The sequence below is a fragment of the Lucilia cuprina genome, chromosome 2, assembly GCF_022045245.1.
Source record: "Lucilia cuprina isolate Lc7/37 chromosome 2, ASM2204524v1, whole genome shotgun sequence".
Taxonomy (NCBI): domain Eukaryota; kingdom Metazoa; phylum Arthropoda; class Insecta; order Diptera; family Calliphoridae; genus Lucilia; species Lucilia cuprina.
This window is the reverse complement of record NC_060950.1, coordinates 29,970,766-29,992,347: the sequence shown is the minus strand read 5'-3', so window position 1 is coordinate 29,992,347 and position 21,582 is coordinate 29,970,766. Positions and strand designations below refer to the sequence as shown.

General features: G+C 27.7%; 1 protein-coding gene across 1 annotated transcript in view; it reads right to left on the bottom strand.

Moving 5' to 3' along the window:
* Positions 1-19,121, bottom strand: part of LOC111682317 (neural-cadherin) — a 68,326-nt gene extending 49,205 nt beyond the window's left edge. The window contains exon 1 of the mRNA XM_046949323.1: positions 19,093-19,121. Coding sequence (XP_046805279.1) covers positions 19,093-19,121 — 29 coding nt within the window. The remainder of the gene's footprint in view (positions 1-19,092) is intronic.
* Positions 19,122-21,582: the final 2,461 nt, after the last annotated feature.

Sequence of the window (21,582 nt, the reverse complement as noted above, 5' to 3'; positions counted from 1 at the left end):
TAAGGAGTGTTGAGTAGGACAGGAGGACATAAAATTGAGGCATGCAGATATGTTGGAATTTTTATATATAATTTTTTACTACATTTGACTATAATAAGTGATTACATTGCATATAATGTTTTTAGTTATAATGGGCCATTTGCAGAGAGCAAAAAAATCTAAAAAGAATTTTTTTCAAATATTTAAATAGTCTAGCCTCTAACACTTAAAAGACCTTGTCTTTTGTTGTAAGGCTTTAATAGCTTTTGGGTATTTTAAATGTAGTATAATGAAAGGTTTTAAGTTTGAGTTTAAATAAAGTTTAATAGCTTTTATTATAAGTGATTAAATATGAGAGATATCAACAGAGAGGGAGGGAAATTTTCAACAACAAGTTTTACAATCACAAATGTATTTTTACCATTATTTAGTCCTTCGAAAAAGTACAGTATATATATGTAAGTTTTGTATGAAAAAAATGTATAGCCTACTTTCAGGTGTTGTACTATTTTTATCATTTTTTTATTTTTTTATTTTTTTATTTTAAATTTAAATCTTAGTTATATAATAGTAATACATTTATTGTTATAAATAATAAATTATTTATTATTTTTTTCGTAATTTTTCACTTTTGTTTTGTTTGGTCTTTTTAAACCGACATTCGATTAAGACAATAAAACATAAGTTAAATATATAGATTTAAGATAAATTGTCATGTATTCAATGATAAATTAACCATAGAATTGATTGATAATGCACGAAAAACGCAAACAGAGTAAAAACCCAAAGATTGAAATAAAATCTTCTTAAATATATAATAACTACTATATATTTAATAAAATAAATGTTATTTCTTTTTTGCTAGAAATAAAAAGGTTTCAATATGTCTGCGAAATAAATAAAACCATAAAAGATTTATTGTATTTCTAAAGAATATTTAATACCATGTTAATAAAACTACAGGTTTCTTGTCTTTCAAGGTAAATTTTGTACAAAACTGTCTATTCTAATGTCTGCTGTCTTTTAGTTAGAATTTATACATTATTTCATTTTCAAGGTAAATATGTAAAATATAATAAATGAAAACATAATAACTGTTATTTCTAACTTAATTACTTAAGAGGTTTGTTGTAAGTAAATATTTAACTGTTTCGTCAAATGAGTAAATAATTTTATCTAAAGCTTATTTGTCTACCTAAACTAACTCGTTTTGTGGCTGGTTGTTTAATTAATTGCACAATATTCTATCCCCCCTTTTTTATACCCTCCACCACCATCAGTGGTGATAGAGGGTATATATAACTTTGTCATTCCGTGTGTAACACCAAGAAATATTCATCTGAGACCCAACAAAGTATATATATTCTTGGTCCTTATGAAATTCTGAGTCGATTTAGCTATGTCCGTCTGTCTGTCCGTCTGTCCGTCTGTCTGCCTAAAACACGCTCACGTTAAAACTAAGCCAAGGACATCAACCAAATTCACCGAAAATATTTGTTGTTATCCTAAGCAGTTTGGTATTGAAAATCGGCAAAATCGGTTCACATCGGGAAAAGTTATGAATCAAAATTTGAAACAACCTCGAAAAAAATAAGCATTTTTTACACATTCTGATGTAATTTTCTCGAAAACTATGCAAGATAATTCCATAAAAATCAGCGCACATTCGTTTCCGCACAAAAGCTTAATATCTGTGGAAAATCGCCAGAATCGGTCCACAATTTCATATACCTCCCATACAAAAGTACATATTCCCGGAAATTTGCTTTTTTGTTAATAACTTCCGTCGTTATATCGATATCTTCACAAAATTTTAGAAATTAAAATTCTATGATAATAGAATTTATTCAGAGGAAAAATTTTTTGGATGGGTCCATAATTGGTCATAGCTCCCATACAAGGTCCCTCCCGAAAATCACTTAAACGCGCATAACTCATTACTAAACTAAGATGTCGATAAAAAATTTGGTACAAGTATTGCCCTTATATACAGAAATATTACAGTGAAAGCTTTTTTGGATCGGTCCATAATTGGTCATAGCTCCCATACAAGGTCCCCTCCCGAAAATCACTTAAACTCGCATAACTCATTAGTAAATTAAGATATCGATATAAAATTTGGTACAAGTATTGCTCTTATATACTGAAATATAACAATGGAAGTTTCTTTAGATCGGTCCATATTTGGTCACAGCTCCCATACAAGGTCCACTCCCGAAAATCACTTAAACTCGCATAACTCATTAGTAAATTAAGATATCGATATAAAATTAGGTACAAGTATTGCTCTTATATACGGAAATATTACTATGGAAGCTTTTTTGGATCGGTCCATGATTGGTCATAGCTCCCATACAAGGTCCCCTCCCGAAAATCACTTAAACTCGCATAACTCATTACTAAATCAAGATATTGATATAAAATTTGGTACAAGTATTGCTTTTATAAGCTGAAATATAACCATGGAAGTTTCTTTGGATCGGTTCATAGTTGGTCATAGCTCCCATACAAGGTCCCCTCCCGAAAATCACTTTAACGCACATAACTCATTACTAAATTAAGAAATCGATATAAAATTTGGTACATGTATTGCTCTTATAAACAGAAATATTACAATGAAAACTTTTTTGGATCGGTCCAACATTGGTCATAGCTCCCATACAAGGTCCCCTCCCGAAAATCACTTAAACGCACATAACCATTACTAAATTAAGATATCGATATAAAATTTGGTACAGGTATTGCTCTTATATATAGAAATATTACAATGAAAGCTTTTTTGGATCGGTCCATAATTGGTGATAGCTCACATACAAGATCCTTTCCGAAAATCAGGTCCCCTACCGAAAATCAGGTCCCCTCCCGAAAATCATTACTCAATTAAGATATCGATATAAAGTTTGGTACAAGTATTGCTCTTATATACAGAAATATTACAAAGAAAGATTTTTTCGATCGGTTCATATTTGGTCATAGCTATTTATATCCATACATTTAGCAAAAATATTGCTCTTATATACATAAATTCACTATAAAATTGTTTTACGACCGGTCCATATTAGGTCATAGCTGTCATACTAGGTCAATAAAATCACTTAGATTCACAATATTTATTACCAAGTAGAATTCTGAAATATTGTCTTTATGTACATAATTGGTCATATCTCCCATACAAAGTCCTTTTACGAAAATTTCTTAAACGCACATTACTTATTACCAAATTAAGCTATTGATACATAATTTGGCAAAAATATTAGTTTTGTATACTTCTATTTCTCTTATACTAGGTCCAGCCCCTAAAAGCGCTTTAACCGTATTTAAAGAGCATTATCAATTTGTGTTGAACAAAATTTTGTGTAGAACAAATTATATATGTATTTGTATTTTGAAAATCTATAAATCTTTCACACACATACAATCATGCAAATTACTCAATTTATAATGTTCAATAAATCTTGGAATTGTAATAGATTGAATTTTTGGGATTTTTTTCTATTAAAGACATGAGAAAACTTATTTCTACAAATATTTGATCAATTAGAAAAGTAATAACATAGAAGTAGCTGGTGGAGGGTATTTAAGATTCGGCACAGCCGAATATAGCACTCTAACTTATTCCACTTCATTTTGTTCTTTATACGCAAATCAAATGTCAGTTTTCATTTAAGCTGAATCATTTTTGTTCCAGGTGTCACCTAAATAAACATTCAATTCAATACATATTTTGTTTATAGGTAAACAAAAACTTTTGTTTTTTTTAAGTTTAAAACTTCAACACTGCATAATTAAATAGCTGAGACACAGAGCTGAAAAAAATCAAACAACAAAGTTAAAAAAAAGAAATTATTTCGTTGAGAAAAACCTTTAAAATGGTGACCACAAAACTTTTCTCATTAAAAAAAATTCTAGTAATTTTATAAACAACATACAATGTGATTGAAAAGGACATAAACAAACACAGCTAAAAGAATTCAAACACACATACCCACGCACTGTCTACAACCTACATACAATATTAAAAATTTTTTCTAATGAAACCTTTTCAATTTTGTTGGAAAAAAAAGAAAACGAGTACGAAACTATGTCATTCTATACCCTGGGACTAATTAACTAAAAATAAAAACAAACACAAATGTAAAAAGGTTTAAATTTAGGAGAACAACAACAATCATGTTTTAAATAATGGTTAACGGGGGTTTTTAACCTCAATTATGCATTTTCTATCTCTCTCCCTCTCTTTGGCTTAAGTGTTTGCTCTTCTATCATTAAATGCAATATTTTAAATGCTTGAACTTTGTTTGCCGTTTTTCTACAAAATTGCTGTTAGTTATAATTCTACAGTTTTAAAATCACTATATTAGCTACTTTTCAAGCCACTGGTATACGTTAATGTAGGTATTGCGTTGTAATGTTGGCTATTCTATATACTCCAAGACTTTATCATAGAAAAAATTAAAATTAGTACCCTACAATTTTGAAATATTATTAAGAACTTTGCATTGCAATCTGCAGTTTAAAAATAACAACACTAGCTACCTTTCAAGTTCTTGGTATACTTTACTGTAGTGTATTGAATTTTTGATTTGTTGTGCTGGCTATTAAACATACTCAAGGTCTTTATCATAGACAAAATGTCATTAAGTACCAGAAATATTATTAAGAACTGTGCACTGTATAACATTCGATATACTAGTTACCTTCAAATCCACAAGTAGCTTATAAAGTAGTGTATTGTTTACTTTTTAACTTTTTCTTTAAACATGCCTGCAAGTTATTTACAGAAAGTTTTAAAATATAATTGATAACTTAACCATGTATATTATTTGTTAGATTTGCCACCTTTCAATCCACTGGTATACGTTAAAGTAATGTAATACAATGTGTTAAATAATTTTATTAAATCAATCTTTACTCAAAAACTTTTGAATCAGTTTTTAACATACAACTTTAACAGTAGTAGACTATTCCATGCATTCTACTTATATTAGCTACTTTTTAATCCACTGGTATACGTTAAAGTAGTGTATTAAGTAGTTGCATTAAATAACACTTTACATTTAAATTTTTTCATTAATTTGTGGTACCTATTATCTTAAAGTTTTAAAATATAGTTGACAACAATATGATATTACTTATTGAATACACTAGCTACCTTTCAATCCACAAGTATACGTTACAGTAGTGTCATAAGTAAGGGTAATGAAAAATACTTTGCACTGAAGCTTTTTCATAAAATTACAAATAGTTATTACATTACAGTTTTGAATTCTAGATGACAACATTATAAAAAAATCATTTTTGAGAAACTACTTACCTTTCAACCCACAGGTATACTTTAAAGTAGTGGGTAAAGTTATTTTATTAAATAATTAACTTATAGATTTTTTTTAAATAACTATCAATTAAAATCCTGTTGATTAAAAATTTAGTTGATACACTAGTTACCTTTCAATCTACTAGCTACCTTAAAAGTAGTGCATCGAATTATTTTATTAAAGTTTTCAATCAATTAGTATTATACTCTTTTTTAAACTAGTTGACTACTTTATATTAGATAAAATTTAAATTCTTTGTTTGATTATTTACCTTCGAAAACACTGCTATTATTTAATGTATTATATTAAGATAATGAATTAATCTACCAAAACAATCCAATTTAATTTCCAAAACTTTAATATTAAATTGTTTTACGATCGCTTTCTATAAAGAAATCTATAGCAAAAACATATTCTTGATCAAAGCATTATCCTATTTAATTCCCTCATTGCCTTGTTATTAAAATAGATGCCAAAAACTAACAGGTTATATTCTTTTGCCGCCAGTGTGTAAATATATCTAAATAAAGCAGATCACATAGAAAAAATTCAAATACTTTTTAACTTTATTTCAAACTTTCTAGATTGACAACTTGATAAAAAATTTTCTCCAACAGCATAGAAAGCGTACAAAATAGCACAAAAAAGTTAAAACGTTCCCAAGTTGAAGTTTAAAATGTTGAAAATACTTTTTAGCAATTTACTTGTGGTTGTTAGAAGAAAAGTTAGGAGAAGAAACTTTGACCACAAAAATATAAAAGTAAAATACTTTAGTAAATAGTTGGTAACTAAAATAATTGTAAACCTACAGACTTTTAGTTTCTTACTTTTTTGAATTGAAGTCCAATAGAAAAAAAAGTAAAGTGTTGCTATCAAAGTCATTAGAAAACTAACTAAAAAAATAACGACAATTAAGTAGTCATGCATTAAATTTGAGGAATTTTCTCTTTTTTTTAGCTCAAGACAAAATTTGTCAAGTTTAAAAAGGATAAAAATCAATAAGATGTCAGGAAAATTTGTTGCAAACATAAAAGTGAAAGTTAAAGGATAACTTTAAAGAAAGGAGAGATCTTTAACTGTGAATTTAATACAAAATGTAAGATTTAAGACTATTAGTAAGATCATGTATGTAAAATAGACCCCTTACTTATGACTTGATTCTCACTGGCTCCTTTTTATTATTGAACACAAAATAACTTACTCAATAACTTCTTGGTAAGCAAAATATACTTCTTTAACTCCCTATTTGTAAGCGAGCGTAGAAGTACTTGCCTCCAATGACATCACCGTGTAAAAATAATGAGTTAAAATGTTAAAAAAGAAGTAGTGATAGTAGGTTTTATTAGCATTTTAACTCATTACTTTTTAATGTTTCTCCTGGGCAGTTATAAAATTTCATATTTTGATTAATAATAACAAATTATTTATGTAAAAATATTTAAAATTTGTAATTTTTGAGATTATTTGAAAAAAATTCTAAGATATTAGTTTGCATTAGCATACAGTACAAGAAATGTTAAAAACATTTCGTATTTGTTCTCAAATATTATTATTTTTCTGAAATATAATTCAGTTTTAAATTTAAAATTACTTAATCATCATAGAAAGGTTGTTTCTTTACCTAAACAAATAAATAGATTTTTTCAAACTTAAAAACACATTTAAGAAAAAACACTGGAGTGTTAATGAGATTCTTTACGACCAATTACATCACTCTTAGTGGTTTTAAAATTAAATAGACATTTAATAATAATTTTACTGTTTTGTAGAAATTCCACGATTTCGTTATTTCTATTATTCTCATTGCATACTGCTAGGCTTATATGAAAAATTATTAGAATTTTTTGAAAAATGTTTTATTTTTTCTCTCTATCTCTCAGAGTTTATCTTCCTCTTTTTCTAGAATTTCCATTTAAAAATCAGGATGTTATTTAATTGAATTTTTCTTCAACAGATTTTCTTAAATTCCTTTAAGATTTCGTTTAAAATTCTTTATATAGTTCATATACTTGATGTTTTCAATTCAACAGCATGTTTCAATATAACAATAACAAAAGCACATACATGAAATATTAGACCCCATAAAGCTTTAGTTCTGGAGTTACCATGGTAACGTATAAAACATAATACACTTGGAATTGTTAGCCAACTAGAAACATATCTCTAACATTGAAAACTATCTCATCTATATTTGAGTTAAATTCTGCATCTACATATTGTTAACTAAATTGAGTAAAGCATGAAAAACTAGTGACTTTTTAATGGTTGTGGTATGTTTATTTATATTTTTTCATGAAATTTTATATATTTTTTCCATAAGAGAATTGAGTTTTACATCAAAGTGTAATGAATCATCATAAAGAAAGTAACATTAATACACCTTTTAAAGTAGTATTTTTTAAAAATATGCTTAACTGTAAAATGCTGGCTTTTAATGAAAATAAGTTGTTTGTTAAACCTAACCTTATACTCAACAAGTAAGAGTGCTATATTCGGCTGTGCCGAATCTTATATACCCTTCACTATAGTGTATTTTAAATATACATATTAGTTTTATAATTTTTTTCCCGACTACATTGATATTACACCAAAAGCAAAACAAAATGAACAACAACAACGCTAAACGAAATAGAAACAAGTAGGAAAGTATAGTCGGGCATGGCCGACCATATGATACCCTACACCATGAGTATATTTTTACAATTTTTACTTTTATAAAATTTTTATTTTTTGTAAAGAAACTTTTATGTTAAATATTACCATAATTCCAAAATATTTAAGTTTATATTTATTGATAAAAAACTAAAATTTCTAAATGAGGCTTTATATAGGTCAAATATGGGCCGATCCTCGGTAAATTTGGAAAAAGGATATATTTCTAAATAACAGTTAGTTTTGTTGAGTTTCATTGCGATACAAGTGGTTACAAGTCAATTTTAGACGTTTAAGTCATTTTTTGAAGGGGGGTTTGTATGGGGGCTAGGGTCAAATATAGGCTGATCCTTACGAAAATCTGCAGTATCATTTATACTTATATAAAACTTATTTGTGCCAATTTTTAGAGAGATAGCAGAATATTTGGCGTAATTATAGCATAAAAAGTTCAAATCGGGAGGTACGGTTGTATGGGGGCTAGGTGAAATAATGGACCGATTTCAACCATTTTCAATAGGCTTCGTCCTTGTGCCAAAAAACATGCTTGGTCCAAATTTCATCAAATTATCTTGAAAATTGCGGCCTGTACCTTGCGCACAAGGTTTACATGGACAGCCAGCCAGCCAGCCAGCCGGACAGACGGACGGACGGACGGACGGATGGACGGACGGACATGTCTTAATCGACTCAAAAAATGATTCTGAATCGATCGGTATACTTTAAGGTGGGTATTGGACCAATATTTTTGTATGTTACAAACATCAGCACAAACTTATAATACCCTCCCCACTATAGTGGTGTAGGGTATAAAAAGTGTGCAGTAAACCATTGTTAACTTTAATAATCGTTTTTGCATAAGGCCCTTAGTATATAAAAGATTTTTACCACACATAAATTGCTGACATAGCTGCATAACATCGGTCAAAATAATATTACAACAAAAGATTCCCAGTGTGAACCAGGTAATAGAAACATTTGGTACAGAAACTACGTAGTAATTGCATTGATTTGTTGTTGTACGAATGACAAGAATAACAAAACAAGTTTCCAAGTACGAGAAACTCCGTACTGCGAGAAAGATGAGTGATATTCTTTCTCAAATCAAAAGTTTTCGAAAAAAGTTTCCTAGTGTGGACCGGCACTTAATGTATAAAAGCCTTTTACCACACATAGTTGCATAAAATCGGTCGAAATAATAAATAGTACAATGTATTTATAGCGTAACGGTTATAAGAAATATGACGAAAAGTTCTCATTTAACAATTAATAGTGACGGATTTAAAATAAGTGTTGTAATTAACCATTATTATAGCATATATTTGATTTTGGTCGTCGGGAAACCAATACCGAGAGAAATATATTTTTTTGTTTACGAATAACAATTATCGTAACCAAAACATTTTATTGGTTATATTTCTTCAAATATCTTTGGCAAAGTAAATAAAACGGCCAGTTATGCAACAAATGTCTATTCACTTTATAAATAAAATATATAGTGCAAATTAATTTGCCTTTTAATTTTGGTAATCTATAACCAAAAAAAAATATTGGTTGCTAAATAACAGTTATTCATAACCCAAAAAATATATTTCTCATGCTAATTGGTTACGGACAAATAAAGAATATAAATCTTCAAATAATGGTTAAAAAGTCCCTAAATAAAATAAAGGGATAGTTTGCGATACCTTTTCTTTCGAAAGCAAAAAATAATAATTATTTTCGGTCCCTGTTTTATAACATTATTTTTCTTATATTATTACATTTTAAATTGTAGGTTGCACTTATAAAAGCATGATAATATTTTTCATCCATTTTATATTTGCTAAAATGTAAATTTCTTAAATTTTTTCGATTTTTATAAATTTGTTTGCTACTAAGAAATGCTACTCTGCACCTTCAATTTAAAATTAGAAAAACAAAAAATAAAATGTCAAATAATTAAAAAATGAAAAAAAAAAATTGTTAAAGAAATTATATTAAAATAATTGTAAAAAATAGAAAAATGTGTGTTTGTGATATAAAATTTGTGTCCGAATTGTTTTTTGTGCAAATTTTGGAATTAAAATATACTTGGTGTTGTATCTTTGTGTTGAATTCAAACAGAACTTCTAAGTGTGAAGAGAGAAAGCTCTTTAATTCGTGGTAAAGCTTGAGTTAGCTATCTATGTGTATTATCGATGGTACAAATTTTGTAACTGAATTTTCGACCGTAGCCCAATTTTGCTGAAACTTGGTACACATAAAAAAGACAATGCTTTGTTATGTTCAAAAAACTGAAATTAAGAAGAATTAAATTTAAAATTAAATACTTTTAAAATATATATGTACACCCTGTATTTTATGAATTGAATTTGAAAACATTTCAAAGCACATTGGATAAAATAATATTTCTTTGAATTTTTTGGTTTATGCTTAAACTAAGCAAAAACTGAAACAGTTAACAAATAATTAAAAGGTTTTCATAATAGCCTCTTTTAAATAAACTTGTTTTATTTTTACTTAGAAACAAAATATTATATTAACGATGTAAAAAGTAAAATTTTAAGAAAAAACAAGTAAGAGTGCTATATTCGGCTGTACCGAAACTTATATACCCTTCACCATAGTGTATTTTAAACATATTTTATAAATTTAAAATTTTTTCCCGACTACATTATTATTACATCAAAAGCTAAACAAAAAGAACAACAACGCTAAACGAAATAAAACACAAAATACAAGGCATCTAAACCAACATCTAAACATACATAACGAAAAAAATGATTCTGAATCGATCGGTATACTTTAAGGTGGGTATTGGAGCAATATTTTTGTATGTTACAAACATCAGCACAAACGTATAATACCCTCCCCACTATAGTGGTGTAGGGTATAAACAAAATACACAAGGCATCTAAAGTTTAGAATCTAAACCAACAGACATCTAAACATACATAACGAAAAACCAAATATACGAACAGAATTCATAAAAACAAAATACACAACTCAATGACGCCAACAGCATCGAAACATACAAAACAAAATACACAGCTGAATAAAACCAAATACATCTACACACACGTGTATATTTTTTTCCAATATTTGTTGTTGTTGTTGCTTATTTAACAAAGCATGAAAAAAATATGACACTTTTTGATGAAATTTTCAGAGGTTGTCTCGGATTTTTGCTCATATCTCCGTTATTTACCGACCGATTTCGCTGATTTTAAATAGCGATCTTCTCGAAAGCATGTCTATCAGAATTATTGAAGATTCGGATCTCGCCGATATCTGGGGTCCTCTAAAAACTGATTTCAAGAGGCAGACAGACAAACAGACAGACACGGTTTAATCAACTCCGCTATCTATAAGGATCCAGAATATATATACTTTATAGGGTCGGAAAATTATATTATAGAAATTACAAACGGAATGACAAACTTATATATATATATCCTTCTCACGAAGGTGAAGGGTATAAAAATATTGTTACCATAGCCGCCATATAAGTTACAACATTCCAGTCTGCTGAGAACTGAGCTTTTGAGTTCGTATATTGCTCGTTGATCAAAATTCTCTTATTAACACTTATATCACGATGAAATTCTTTGTGATTAATTTTAATGTAAAAGTAAAACACACTTCCAAAATTTAGTTTAAAAAACAAACTCTGTGCCTTTATTAACCCAAATTTTTTAACAAATTGTTAAAATACTTCTTAATTGAGATTTAATTAAAAAAAATAATCCACATTTCAATATTCCAATTAGCTCTGTGTCGATTTAGCTATGTCCGTCTGTCTGTCTCTGTGTTCATATAAAGCCCAGACTCTTCTTTCGACACTATTAAAAGTGTCGGTCCATTATAGATCCAGAATAGAGTTTTTGAGCTTATAAATATGTTAAATACTCTTCTATCTCTAAAAAAATTAGCAAAACTTAGTTTTATAGAAGTCTAGAAAATACTTCTTATTTTGGTAATGATCGGCCTCATTTGATCCTACAAGGTTTCTTTATGTTAAAAATTCATTCAACAATAGAGTTGAGAGTGAAACAGAGATAATAAAGTTGAGAACGAAAAACTAAAATACAATTAGGAGTTTACATTTTGCTGAAAAAATATTACTAGCGCCGTACTATGATTACAAAGCATAAAAGACTGTTTTGTACGCAACACTTCGAACTGATCACTTGTAGATCCCAAGTTGTTTTTGCTATCATTAAGATGTTTTTGTCAAATTACATAAAATTTAAGTCGAACGAAACGAGTAATATTTCCTTTCTATATTAAGCAAGTTGTGTGAGAGTATAATTAATTTGTTCGAACCTACAAATCCTACACATCCTTGTTTAATATTTTCACAATACATAGTGTGTGTTTGTGTATCTCGATACTATGCAATACTGTGAATTTAAGAACAAGTATAATAATGCAGATGTTTAATAAACACTATTATCACAAGAAAATTCTGCATAAAAATAACTACTACTGAAAATTTATAAGGATAAGACCAAATTAACTCCAAGCTCCTTCTTTAGAAATACTATTTTTGGGTCAATAATTTGTTAAAATATTTCTGACAGATAAAAAATTAAATTTAGTGTTTTTAATCAAAAAATAATCCACATTTTCTCATTATAACTGGTGTAGGGTATCATATCATCATCGGCCATGTTCGACTAAACATTCTTTTTTTTTATATAATTCTTTATTCGCATTTTTCCCCTTTTTTCAAGAACGTGCTTTATACTATCTCCTTTAACATACGGAAAAACGTGATGTTCATTCGCTTGACATTTTTCTATCCGTTTATACAATCTAAAATGTTATTTGTTGCCCAGAAACATGTTTTTTTTCTTTCATCAAAAAAATTCTCATAATGTGTATTTATGTAACAATAGCGTTTTTTACTTAAAAAAATCAGCTGAAGCTTAAAGGATTATATAGCGTTTAAAGGTTAATTGACAAGAAGACAAGAAATTATTTTAAAGCCGCTTTCTGTTTAATAGAAAATTAAAAAAAAGAAATGTTCTAATTTTTGTATTTTTTTATAAGTTTTCTTCCTTAAAGCTTCCAAATATGCTTTATTTTTTACCTTGCCTCTTCCTTAAAAGTATGCTGTACTTGTTTTTTAATACTCTTAATTTAACTTACCCCATGTGAGTGGTATGTTCTTGTGTGTGTTATTTGTTGCCAAATTTGTTCTTTATTAATAATTTACCTGCAATGATAATAATAAAATTTAATGTTTATTAGTTTTATGGCTTTTGTGTTTAATTTTTTTTTTGTTTTGTTTTATAACTTTTATATTACATTGTAATTGTTAATATGTTATGTTGTCTATAAAATATAATTTTAAAATCTCTTAGGAGTATTAAGGCTGACTAAAGTATGAGTCTGTATTTGTGTCTACACTTACGTAGAGTAACATATGTTTATTATTATTAATTTCTATCTAAACAAACAAAACTGCCATTATAAATTAATGTTTTTTGTGTAGGATTTTTTTAATTAAAAATGATATAAAAAACGCACACATACACACTAATCTCTGTCTACTTATGGTAACATTTGTCGCCAAGTATTATAAACATGAAGTAAATAGAAAAGAAAAATAACTTTATAGAAATTAATTAGGAAAATTGTTAATTTTATTATAATTTAAATAGCTTCTTGGGAAAATTATAAAATATTGGTTTATACCAATAATATTGATCACTTAATAAAATGTTTAAATACAATTTTAAGTAATCCCGATCGATCATAAACTTTCATGTAAGCGTTCATTAATAATTACTCAAATTTAAAGAGTTAAAAAAAGTTACTGAACAATTTTACTATAAAATATTAAGTGATCGCAAACGAATGTAAGGCTATAGTTTTTAGTTTATAAAAGTATAAATTTTAAAATAAAATTATTTATAATTTAGATCCATCATTATGTTCATAACCATTAAAAAAATATTTTGCCATAAAATTTTTATAGATTGTGAATTCTAAAATAAAGATCGATCAAAAATCTTCATTATCATTAGTAAAAGTAAAAATTTTAAATAAAATTCATTAAAATCAAAATCGATCATATATGTATGTCTATAATCGTTACAGAATGATTTTATCATAAAACTATTGTTGTATTGTTGTTGTTGTTGCCCGCCCATAGCAGATACGGAAGAAAACCTGCCGCGGAAAACAAGAGTAGTTCTGGCACAACTAAGATCGGAAAGGAGCAACAGGCTTAATGCCTACTGGTCACATATAGACCGTGCCGTCCCCAACGAATGTCCTGCATGTGGTCTGGGTCCTCATGATACCCATCACATATTCAACTGCTCAGCCAACCCTACTTCACTCTGTCCAATGGATTTATGGACGCATCCAGTTGAAGTAGCCCAATTTTTATGCCTGGACATTGATGTAGAACCCCCCAACTAGATTATTGTATAGTTTTAGCTGTTACAACAACAACCATAAAACTTTTAGTGATCGCAATTGACTGCTTGATTACTTTTTTTTTGTGATCAGAATATATCACCAAAGAAATGTCCACAAAAAAATGTAAGTGATAGTAATCAAAAACTCATCAAAACATTTTATTATATAATTGTAAGTGATCGCAATCGACCTTAATTATTATATTTTTAATGACCGCGATAGATCACTGAAATTTGTCTTTAAAAATGTTTGTAAAACATCTCTATAACATTTTTATTTTGTGTGATAGAATTATCATTTAGATCGTTAAGACCACGAAAAAATTTTAACCCGATCGCTAGAAAGTTTTTTTTAATTTGCAAGCGATCACTATTTTTTTTTTTAATTTTTAATTATTGATTGCAGAAGATTTATGCAAAATTGTTAGTGATCGTGATAAATTTTCAATAAAAATATTTTTGTTATCAATATCGGTTTATATCATGATCGCTAACAAACAACTTTTATAAAATAATTTAGTCATGACAAAAAACTTTTTTATAAATTGCTTAAAATTTAAAGAAATTGCTTTTGATCAGATAAAATCTGTTTTCAGACAATACATAGTGATCGCGTTCAATCAATGTGATATTTATCAATAAATTAGCTTGCGATCTTAATTGTCATTATTTTTTATAATAAACATTAAAGATGATATTGTATACATTTTTAACACAAAGTATTAGATAAAATCCAACGATCACCTAACAAAAAACAATAAACAAATCTTCTGCAATAGATCACCAAACTTTCACAAATTTTTTTCCATAATTTTGCTTAAAAGCACTAAAATTTTGTCTTTACTTTTATTTGAAAATAACGATCCATAATGAAAGATATTCACATAATCGACCATTAATCTACAAGCACATTCGTTAAATTTGTATAGAAATATTTACAATAAATTTGTATAGAAATATTAACAATAAATTTTATTAAATTCCAGAATTACTGTATGTTGAAAAAGTATTTTTTATAAATTGATTTACAGAGAAATATAACAAAACATACTTGCAATATAAAATTTATGTCTTATTTAAACCATAAAAACCACCAACACAATACATGTTAAACAAAATAATTTAAATAAAATGCAAAATAAAAGAACACAAAATGTAACATGATGGTGTTTGTATACAACTAAAGGAGACACTTTATGTGCCAACCGTTTTTTTTTTTATTGGCTGGAATACTGCTACTGCTCTATGTTACTATAGCCTGTGATGTATGCAACAAAACATTGAACTACTAAAGGATTAAAAAAGTTATTTATGTTTTACTACAAGAGAATGAATGGCAAAAAAAAAACAACTAAGAAAACATGAGACATGTTTAATTTATAGTTTTAAAGTGGCCTAAAAGTTTGTTAAAAAAGCAATTGAAATATTAAAACGCCAAAGAGAATTTTAGTATTTTAAATGGTTTGCAAAGGCATTGTTAAATTAAATAAATTTGTTTCTTAAATTTTTACTTCTTTCCTTTATATTTTTTTCTAAACTGTGACAATGGTTTATTTGCTTCATTGACTTTTTCAACAATTTAAACTTCCCCAAAGTATGCTTTGTATTTGCTCAAAAATTCTTAAGCTAAAAGTATGCAATACTTTTGCTTTTGTATGATTTTCTTAAAAGCTTCTTTTTTGTACATAATTTGCAATTTATTGCATTTTTGAGCACATTACAAACAGACAAAAGTCACATAAAGAAATTAACGCTAAGAATTTATGGTTTTAAAAGGATATTAAAAAAAATTAAATATTTTAATTTAATAATAAGTTGCTTATAATGTATGCCAACAAAGTGACAATTCCTTTTAACTTCTGTTTATTTTTCAGTGTCAGAAGTTTTTTTTTTATTTTGTGCCCTTTTCATTGTTTATTTGTTAAAAAAACTTTGTTAAATAAACAAATTATATTTATTATTTAACTACTAATCACTTACAAATCTAGTAAAAATGTTTATGCATGTTGCACTTAAAAATGCAATTAAACTTAAGTGCCCTGCTTTTCAAATTTTAACATTTTGTACAAATGTGTGTGTGCAGTTGTTGTAAGTGATTATTTTATTTTGTAAAACAACATGTTTTACGTAATATTTTATGCACTTTTTTGTTCTTTTTTTCAGTTAAATACAACTACATACTAAAAACAAACAAACTTTTGTACTAATACTAAGCCTTTAAAACTATTATAAAAGCGCGAATGCACAACACACAACAGCAGCAGAAAAGAGCAAAAGGCAATAATATGTTAAAAAAAAATTCGAAAAACAACTATTTTTTAGGTATTATTGTTGCTTAAACAAAAAAAAAATAAAAATAAGCTTTATATTTTAATAGAATTTGTAAATATTTTGTTAAAATGACAAGTAATTTATTTGTAAGCTACAACAAGTAACGTACTTTAGTTATACATGTTATATGAACTTTTTATTATTTTTTATTTTCTAATGCATAGCAAAAGGGGCTTTGCATATCAGAAACATAGTGTTTTAAAAAAGGGGAGCAAAAGCTAATACTAAGCGTTGAAGGTTTGAGTTTTTGTTAACAAAAATGCTTTGATTTAAATTTTTTATATAATGTTATTTAAACTATTGCATACTCTATGTTGTTTATATATAAATTATTACAGCATTTATATCTACTTTTTTATGTTTTGTTATTATAAAAGTTTTATGAGTTAATAATGGATTTTACTTTATTTAATTATATTTTGAAAAAGGATTTAAATTTAATTAAATAATTTCATGTTTTTTTTTCGTTTAATTTGTATTTGATTTAGAGATTAGTTTTAAAGAGTTAAAATAAATAAATACAGATATTAGTGTATAAACGTTTTTTTTTTTAATAAACTGTCTCATTTATTAACAAAACGAATGATTTTATATATAAATTGCAAATGTGTTTGTAAGTTTCACAAGCTTGGAAGAGAGCACACCGACCCTTTTGTCGGTATACCGCTTTCAACGTGCAAACGCTCGATACGTGAAAAACTATATGAGCTTGCGCAATGCAGATGGTCCACTGAAGCCACCTGTAGACAGGCAAGGTTCATGTGGCCATCTTACGACCCAAAAAGATCCCAAGCCCTTTTCTACATTCCGAGAGTTAATCTACGGAACTTAACGGCAGTGGTAACTGGCCACTGGCCTTTCGGACTCCATGCAAGAAGACTGAACTTACCCAGTAACGACTTCTGCAGGAGCTGCCAGGATGAAGAGGAAGAAGAGAGAAGAGAACTCACTTCCTCTGCAGTAGCTGATCACAGAATGTGTCTGCTAGGTAGCTATTTTCTGCATGACTTAGCGGATCTATCGGAGGTTAATATCCGAAAGATAGACTCCTATATTCGTGCGTCAAACTGGTTCGGTGGAAACCAGAGTGATTAGGTTGAAGTGTACTAATACGCCGACCGTTTCCTCTCGTTTCAGGTATCACAAAGGGATCAAAATACTGTACCCAAGTGTGTCCCCAGTGATGATATCGCGAGGACGACCTGCCTACCTAACCTTGTAAGTTTCACAAACAATAATTAGAGAGATAAATCAACAGATTATTTCCCATACTATTATATAGGCTAGTCAATAGATAGGTTCAAATACAAGTCAGTAGATTATCACATAGTCAAGTCAATAGACTAATCCATAGCAAATAGTCTATAGATTAATATATAAATAAGTCAATATATAAGTCAACTGACTAGGCAATAGAAAAGTCCGCAGACAAGTTTAGTACATAGAATATTCAAAACACTATTCCATAGTCTGACTATTCAAAAGAAAAGTTCAAAGAATAATTGAAGAACTTATTCAAATATTAGTCAAAAGATTACATCAGCGACTAGTCAATAGACTTTTACATAAAATAGTCAGCAGAATAGTCTAAGAGCTGTTGAATGTTCTAGTCCATGGACTGGTCAATATGCAAAAGTCACTAGGCAACTTTATAGATATATTTATTATTTGGTCAATATATAAGTCAACACATTAGTAAAGTCCACAGACAAGACTAGTTTATAGATTAGTTAAAACACTATTCCATAGTCTGACTATTCAAAAGTCTAATTCAAAGAATAGTTGAAGGACTTATTCAAAGAATAGTCAAAAGACTATTTCAAAGACTATTCAGTAAATGTTTAAAATAGTTAACTACATATATTTCAAAGGCTATTGAATATACTTGTTCATGGACTGTTTAATATACAATTATTAAGACTAGTCAACTCTATAGACTAATCAATAGTATTATCCATAAACTAATTCATTAACTACTAGTCTAGCGACTATTTAATGATCTAGTCAATACAATAGTCCATAGATTAGTCAATATACAAGTTAACTCTATAGACTTGTCAAAAGTGTTGCCCAAAAACTTATGCAGGCATATATTTAATAGACTACTTAATATAATAGTCAATAGATTAGACTAGACTAGTTCCAAAAGCAGTGAACAGATTAGTCCATAAAATGTTCCATAAAATTATATTATACAATATACTAGACAATTCATTAGTCCATAAATTATCCACAGACTAGTCCATATACTATTCTAAAGACTAGCTCATATATTATTCTACAGATTAAACCAAAATGAAAAAATTGTAATTTTCCATAAAATTAAGAATATTTTCGTCTTATTGTTGTTTGAATACTAGCCCGAATATAAAGTTTTAATATTATTTTTGTATTATTACCTTTTATTACTGTTATTACGGAACAACATGTTGACAACTAAAATAAAATGCAATAAATAAATACATCATTATGTTGGCCGACAATACTGGTCAACTAAACAACAAAAGCACAACAAGTGAAAAGTGGAAAAGGAAGTAAAATTTTACTACAAACATATTTTAAACTAATATTATTTGAGCTACTACTACTGCCTTATGGTACACAGGCTAACGAAATTTGAAGAAGACAAAAAAAGTACAAAGTATACATTTATAAAGTATTAAACTGGACTCAATACTATTGTGGAATCTGATGCCGTCAAGGTATTACATCGTCGTAAATATGACAAAAAAAAAAATATTTTTTTAGAACGCAATATCTCGAAAAGCAAAAATGGTGGAGAAATTCTAATTCTGATTTAGCGCAAAACAAACCTTTGGAAAATTATGTTGGCCTGTGTTATTTACTTTTCCTTTCATTTTACTTTATATATATGCATACAAAAACATAAATTAAAAAACAAAAATTACTCTAAACAAGTACATTACTATACAAACTGTTGCATACTTAAGGGCTTTGTTTGCCAAGTACACAAGAAAGAAATTATAGCTAACAAAGTCTACTATTTACATGAATTTTTTTCATATTTTCTTAATGTTATTAAAGAAAATTTTATAAGTTTAAAATATTTTCTTTGAAATTTTATATTTTTTTTCACTTTTATTTCTTTAACTACTAACATTGTGTATAATATTTTGTTTATCTTGTTTGTTGAAGCATAAACAATAAAATGTAAAAAAATAACAATATTCCCAGATATATAATATAAACTTTTCTAAACAAATCCTGGAAGAAGAGAACAATTCTTTACAAATAATAAAATCTTTAATATTTATAAAAATATATGTATACCTTAGATAAAAACTACAAAGTAAATAAATATTTCCTCTGATTTTTTTTTGGGATTTTTGTACAATTTTCAAAACAAGTAAACAGTTATATTAGTACGGTGTTTTATCTAGCTAACAAAAAAATTCTAACTTTTGTAGACAGTCAGTCTTGCATGACTTTAAAACAGTATTTCCTTTTAGCTTTTTTTCACTGATAGTTGCACATACTCGTACATACACACACATATATACAGATTACAGGTAAAGAATAACAGACCGGAAAACGGAAGAGCTTTATACCTTTCAGCATCACTCGATATGGCGTCACAGTTAAACAAGTTTTATTTTAGTGTTTCACTTAACAGGCAGCAAAAGTTTGGAAAAAATCTAAAGGTGTAGAAAGTTGTTTTTAGGATGCGAAAGAGTTGAATGTATTTGTATCAAACAGCATGTGTTGAAAATAACATTTTCTATTTAAATCGTGTTAAATATGAAATGTGGAATTAGAAATTTTTTACTTTTCTAGCAGGTCAATGGTTTCAAGTATTTAAAACAAGATTATTAAAAGAACTTGTGATGCAAAACTAAATTTTAAATTTAACAAAAAATAGGTATTAGATCACCAGAAATAATGAGATCAAAGAACTTGAAGAACTTCACTTAACAAATGCAAAACTATTCAAGAAAATGAAAGCGGGCATATAAAAAAATCGTTACTCTTTTTAAGTTTTAGAAGGGCCATTTTTAAGAAAATAATAAAAAATAAGAGTATACTTTTAGGTGTTAAACACCGTTATATGTTTATTTATGTTATATGTTTATTTATTCAATAGTGCAAACTATAAACTAAATACATGACCTCAAATTAAATGATCTTATTTATGCAATTGCAACAGATTCCACTTTTTTACAAAAGTATTTTCTTTATTAAAAAAAGAAAACACAACCTACTTTTAGGCTGCAACCTACTTCCACTTGAGACAAAATCCAAATTGTTTTATAACTTAACCTACTTTCAGTTTCCTCTATAGAAAATTTCACTTGAGACAAACATTTTTCATGTAATTTCCTACTTGACAAAAAACTATAAATATTTATTAACAAACAGGTTTGTCTAAATTCATTAACTATAAAAATTTTCCATAGCATGCTTTAGAGGTTAATGAATTTTTCTTTCTTTCGCTGCTCTTGCCCCCGCTCTTGCTTTTGCTCTCTTGTTACCTTTTGTCACTCTTATTTCTTAACAAATTTCTATTAATCATAATTTATGTCATTTATAACAAATGTTTAACAATTATAATAAAACTACAGTAATGTCCCTTGCTCTTGTTGCTTCCTTCTGCTGGAAAAAGGACAAGACATTTTGTTTGTAGTTTTATTTAAGCAGCAGCATTGAAATGAATTTGTTAGCAATTGGAGCGCAAAATAATCACTGAACATTCGTAGTTTGTTTTGTTTGCTAGTAAAAACAAAAGCATACTTTATGGGTTATGATGTTCTCTTGTAAGTTTTTAGCTAGACGAACTAGATAGTTTTGTAGTTTATTATCAAATGATTTCTATTACAAATGCAGTAAAAAATTTAAGCAACATTTAAGCAAAGAATATAATTAAACTTAAT